This window comes from Malus domestica, chromosome 16 (assembly GCF_042453785.1).
Source record: "Malus domestica chromosome 16, GDT2T_hap1".
NCBI classification, from domain to species: domain Eukaryota; kingdom Viridiplantae; phylum Streptophyta; class Magnoliopsida; order Rosales; family Rosaceae; genus Malus; species Malus domestica.
This window is the reverse complement of record NC_091676.1, coordinates 38829269-38835325: the sequence shown is the minus strand read 5'-3', so window position 1 is coordinate 38835325 and position 6057 is coordinate 38829269. Positions and strand designations below refer to the sequence as shown.

The window sequence follows — 6057 nt, the reverse complement described above, 5'->3', positions numbered from 1 at the left end:
CTGGCATTTTGGACCCAACCCGTTAATCCGATCCGACCCAATCCGTTAATATTTGTATTTGGATGGATGCTTAACGGGTCGGGTCGCTAACGGGTGAACCCGTTAACAACCCGTTAAATAACGGGTCACTTTGATCAACCCGTTAGACCCGTTAGGACCCATTAACACCTGTTAGCACCCGTTAGTTGATGATATTTTAGTAATTTTAGTAAAGTCTTAATAATAAAAAATAAACTTTATGCAAAAAAATAATAATAATAATTGTTAACGGGTGAAACGGGTGATCCGTTAGCTTAACGAGTCGGGTTCAGGTGACCCGTTAGCTTAACGGGTTGGGTTCGGGTGACCCGTTAACTTAACGGGTCGGGTTGAACCCAACCCAAACCCAATAAACCCGACCCGTTTACAGGTCTAGATAAAGGTAGCGGAGGCACACCGATGAGGTTCGAGAGGGTTGAGGCAACAAATTGTGTTCGAGGCAAGTGAGAATCGAGATTTGGAGCGGTCAAGGGGGGAGTTTTTTTTTTTTTTTTTTAAAGGAAATTGGGGATTAGGGTTCTCGATAGGGTGGTGGTGTTTTTGTTTGGGTTACCCCAAAAATACTACACGAACCCAGGTCTAAGTCCAATAGCAATCTCCTCCTCAACTCCTGGTTGATTCTCATTTTTGATAATTGCAAGTGTACAACATCGTTCAAATAATATAGTGATAAGTAGAGTGTCGTTCAAACAAAGATCGAATTAACTTAAATTTACTATTAAGATTAACTTCAAACTAAATGTAAATAAAAGAAAGATTACATTGACAAATTCAAATATGCAAAGAAACCAAACGAAAGTGAAAATATCAATTGATCGAACATGAAGTAAAAGTGAATGAATTATGAAAGATTAATATATTGAAGCACTAGGATATTAGGTTCCTCATTCTCAATCCCATCTATTCCTGTTATTCATATTAATATCAAATTATTCCCATGTTGCTAGCAATTATCCCTTAATTCGTCAATATTATACTAACCGTGTTTCTAACTATTTACCCATGCTATGTCTAACCACATATATAGATAATCGAAATCCTTTACGCTAATTGGATAATTACACAATACTACACAAATCATAACCAGTATATTTACTCAATTATGTAATTCATGGCAATTGTTATGTGAAACAATCTACTAAACTCAACCTGTCAGTCACAATTTAGATCTCCACGCAAATAATGATAAGTTATTTGATAACAATAAAGCACGACAACAATTACTTAACATGGAAATTAACTAAGATTAATATAAAATAACAAGAATTAGATGTTTATGATAAAAGTACACCATAGTCTTAGCAAAAGGACCTAGTTCATGATTAAACTAATGACAAACATGGATGAATTCGATGACATAAAGAAACCCAAAACTCCAATTCCGTATCCGTGTGTGATAAGCCCTGGGAACTTGCAACTTTATGTGAAGTTCTCTAACTGAAAGTCTGTCTATGTGCGCGAGATATCTCCTCCTTCCCCTCCCTTTCTTGCGGGCTAGGTTCCTCCCTTTTATATGTCTCTTTTTATTTTATTTTCTTAATTTCACCACAAAGGAATTGATTCCAATTCATTGTACCACGGTACCGTTTGGTACGTGGGACGGGACGGGACGGGACGGAACAGGACGAGCAGTTCCGTCTCACGTTTGAGGTGCCTAAAAACTGTGGAATGGGTTGTTCCATGGGACGAAATTTGGCTAATTTTTCGTTCCACCTCTTCTCCCTGGAACGACCCGTTCCACATTCGTGGAACACAAATTTATAACATTTTATGACAAAATTTCTCCTTATTTTTTTCAATATTTACATCATCCGTTACATCCTGTTCCGTCCCGTTTGCGTACCAAACGGTACCGATCCCTAAACGTGCACTGCCTAGTTAGTTGGGCTGCTTAAGTGGGCCGCCTTTAATGTCCAATGCACCACTCCATTCCTTGCTCGGTGCTCCTACCCACTTGGCAATTCTTTGATTTTCTCCAAATTAAACGTCCAATTCCCTGTTTTGTTTTGTTCAGAAATTATGTTTCTACAAAAATCGCACAAAAACACGTCAAACTCACCAATTTACTATAAACCCGTGACTAAGTTATAGGTAAAAGAGGTATAAAATATATATAAAATACCATCATAACAGTATCCAGCAATCCACCGACTCCTCCGCCGCCCCATTTCAAATTTCATGGCGTTTCACGGTGCTTTGCAATCGCTGCGATCGCTCAGCAGGGGCCCATCCACCAGGTATTCTTTCCCTTACCTTCCTTCCCCAATTTCATCATCTCTCTTCTCAGCTCTTTATGCTCAATCCAATGCGTTGCATGATGACCGTCCGATCAACAACCAATCTAGTCCCCACGAACGATTTGTTCTTGATCAACTCTCTAATCTGTTACCAGTTCCTCTTAATAATTCGGCTCCGAAACCATTGGAACCGAGTAATTCGGAGAAGCAGATAAATGTTAGGGCCCCTGACGGTTTCTTGTTGCCGGATGAGAAACTGCGTGGTGTTTTTCTTCAGAAATTGAGGGGTACAACTGCAATTGAGCATGCTTTGGACAATGTTGGTGTCGATTTGAGTGTTGATGTTGTTGCACAGGTAGTGAATAGAGGGAATTTAAGCAGCGAAGCGATGCTTATGTTCTTTAATTGGGTGACTAAGAAGCCCGCCATAGCGAAAGATATCCACACGTATCACATAATCCTCAAAGCATTAGGCAGAAGAAAGTTCTTTACACATATGATGCACATTATGCATAACATGAGGGCTCGAGGGATAAGTCCCGATTTAGAGACCATATCGATTGTAATGGATAGTTTCGTGAGGGCTGGATATGTGTCCAAGGCAATTCGAGTGTTCAGAAACTTGGAAGAAGTTGGTTTGGATTGTGATACTGAGTCTTTGAATATGCTTGTACAGTGTTTGTGCCAGCGGTCTCATGTAGGTGCTGCAAATTCATTTCTCAATTCCATCAAGGGGAAGATACAATTCAATGGTACTACGTATAATATTGTCATTGGTGGATGGTCAAGAAATGGAAGAGTTAGTGAAATGGTGAGGATTTTGGAAGCAATGGTTGCAGATGGGTTCAGTCCCGATAATTCAACATTCAGTTTCATTATTGAGGGTTTAGGGAGAGCTGGTCGGATTGATGATGCTGTTGAGATATTTGATAGCATGAAGACAAAAGGTTGTGTGCCAGACGCCAGAGCTTATAATGCCATGATTTCAAACTTTATCTCTGTTAGAGGGTTTGATGAATGTCGGAAGTACTATAAGGGTATGCCAAGTAATAATTGTGATCCAAATATTGATACTTATACCAAATTAATTGATGCTTTCCTTAAAGCCCGGAAAGTGGCTGATGCTCTTGAAACGTTTGATGAGATGTTAGGTCGAGGTTTTCTTCCCAGTACAGGGACAATAACCTCCTTTATTGAACCCTTATGTAGCTACGGTCCACCCTATGCTGCGATGATGATCTACCAGAAGGCAAGAAAGGTTGGATGCAGAGTATCATCGAGTGCTTATAAGCTATTGCTTATGCGACTTTCTAGGTTTGGCAAATGTGGAATGTTGCTAAACATTTGGGAGGATATGCAAGAATGCGGATATGATTCGGATATGGAAGTTTATGATTATGTAATTAATGGACTTTGCAACAATGGGCAGCTTGAAAGTGCTGTACTTGTCATGGAAGAGTCTGTGCAGAAAGGTTTTTGCCCAAGCAGGCTTATTTATAGCAAACTAAATAGCAAACTACTTGCTTCAAATAAAGTAGAGCGCGCTTATAGGCTCTTTTTAAAAGTTAAAGATGCTCGTCGTTATGACACTGCACAAAGATTTTGGCGTGCTAAGGGATGGCATTTCTGAATTGACATCATTGAGGTGTCAAGTAAAGAAATTTTATGTTCTTTGAGGGATATGGCAGTATCTAGCTTTTGTTCCTTAAGGTATCGTTTGGTATGCAGACGGGACGGGACGGAACGGAATGGGACAGGATGGGACGGAACGGAGAGGGAGCAAAAATGCCCTCAGATGGAAACAAGGAGGAAGAAGGAGGAGACGGAGAGGTTATAATTTTGTGTTCCACGGATGTGGAACGAGTCGTTCCAGGGGGTGAGGTGGAACAAAAATTCACCCAAAATTTGTCCCGTGGAACAATGCGTTCCACCCGTTTTAGTAAGTATTGTGTGACCCTTTAAAATTATTTGTAATGTGCTTTTTACAGCATTAACTCTTATCTTTAGCATTCAAATATATCAAATTTTTAGTAACTGGATAATTTGAGACAGGGATTTCTGGCGGATGGATATTTCATTATGATAACGCTCGTTGTGTTGATTATGGACATAGCTTATTGGTACAGGGTTGTCATCATATTTGGCTAGTGTTCGTGAACAGGTTCCTGTCTCTTAAGTCTCATTACTGAAATAAATTTCTTAACAAAATAATTTCGTTGGCAAGCTTATCACCAGGAAATATTTTGAATGAAATAAATGGGGTGTCAATAATGTTTAAACAGAATTTGTGAAACCGACCAATCAGAACCACTTTTGACAAAATGGCATAAGAAACTCATTAGACAGGTGATTAGTGGAGTGATTCCTTTTTCAATGATGTCAATTGTCAGGGTTAGCTGTATGACCACCACTTTTTTCTTTCCTGATTCTTTTTCATTGGGTGAACATTACTACGTATTAACAGATTTGATTTAACCTTCATGCAGGGAAGGCCAGACAAGACTGCGGTTACTGTATTACAGAGTTCTGAAATAATGATCTGCTATCCATTATATGGATATCAAATGAAGGGATTTACAAGAGTGAGATTTCTGAAATTAAAGTTTGATGGTTGCGGAGAAAAAGAGAGTTCCAAAGTGAAGCATGATGTGCTACTGAAATGCGAAGGTGATTGTGGTTTAGGAACTGGTACGAATGGACGAGGATGCTGACAATACCATGGGAAAGTATTGGTCTAGAATAAAGTCCTGAGAAAGATTCAAGGTAAACATTGATTATCTGATCGGTATTTAATAAATTTGAAATGTCCTTTTGGTAGTGGGTTGAACACTGGTTTTGTGCGGCGGTGGTTTGTAGTCTTCATTTGAAAGTTTCCAGTTCAAAATATGAGTTCCCCTAACATTTAATGGATGGGCAGGAACCTAGCCTGTTCAGAATGGTTAAAGGGGGCGTCTCGTCATATAGCAGGCAAGGAAAGACTGAAAACGGAAAACAAGCCAAAACAGAAACCATTTTGCGAGTTCAGTTGTCTTGCTTATGAAACTTAGACCTCTCAAGCGTCACTGTTATCGTGACATTTGAAAGTTGAGACTTTGCATAAAGAATAGCAATATTGGTGTATCATCAGTTGGGAAGATTCCCGGGCAGCTGCCGGACTTTGTTTTTGACCATTAAAACGAAGCTAGGGCAATGCGTTGCTTCCGTAACTAACACTTAAATTACTGAGGCAAGAGGATATAGGGTTCACTGAATTCACTGCATTTCTGTTAGTGACATGTTTCTTTTGATGACAACTCTTTACTTAATTACCAATTAATTAATGTCTATCTCGCTCTTTCTGCAAATTCAGTGGTAAACTTTTCTTGCATATCATTTATGGTTTCTGAAGAAGATGAGAGGGAGAGAGAGAGAGAGAGAGAGAGAGAGAGATATTTAAAGCATCCGAGAGTTTGTGTTTAGCTCCAGTTTCGTTTCCCCGTGTATCCTATTAAACTTGCTCACTTTGATATTTAAAAAATAAACCTCTCGTAAATGAGACTAGTCAGTACCTCTAATTATAAGACAATTATCACTTTTCTTTTTTGCCAAAGCCTAAGGTATTCCACACCCCGTGTTGTGGACTAGTTTAGTAAGCGCAAGCATAATAATTCAATTAACATGCATCATGCATGGTTAGCAGGAAGCTGATATTAAATTGATCCCTGTCATTGTGGTTAATCATCATGCTTGTGTTCATGCAAAAATAACTTTAACTTATCAACACATGCTTCAACCTAGATTA

The 6057-nt window shown here is 39.1% G+C and overlaps 1 protein-coding gene across 2 annotated transcripts; it reads left to right on the top strand.

Annotated features, from left to right (window-relative positions):
* Positions 1 to 2016: 2016 nt before the first annotated feature.
* LOC114822107 (putative pentatricopeptide repeat-containing protein At5g43820) lies at positions 2017 to 5620 on the top strand. Of its 2 annotated transcripts, XM_070815619.1 has the most exons (3): positions 2017 to 4215; positions 4763 to 5039; positions 5194 to 5620. In XM_070815619.1, the coding sequence occupies exon 1, from the start codon at positions 2218 to 2220 to the stop codon at positions 3904 to 3906; it is 1689 nt and encodes a 562-aa protein (XP_070671720.1). In that variant the 5' UTR covers positions 2017 to 2217; the 3' UTR covers positions 3907 to 4215; positions 4763 to 5039; positions 5194 to 5620. The 2 variants fall into 2 exon arrangements, with proteins under 2 accessions (XP_070671720.1, XP_028952022.1); XM_029096189.2 differs by having other exon boundaries at positions 2084 to 5039.
* The last annotated feature ends 437 nt before the right edge of the window (positions 5621 to 6057 follow it).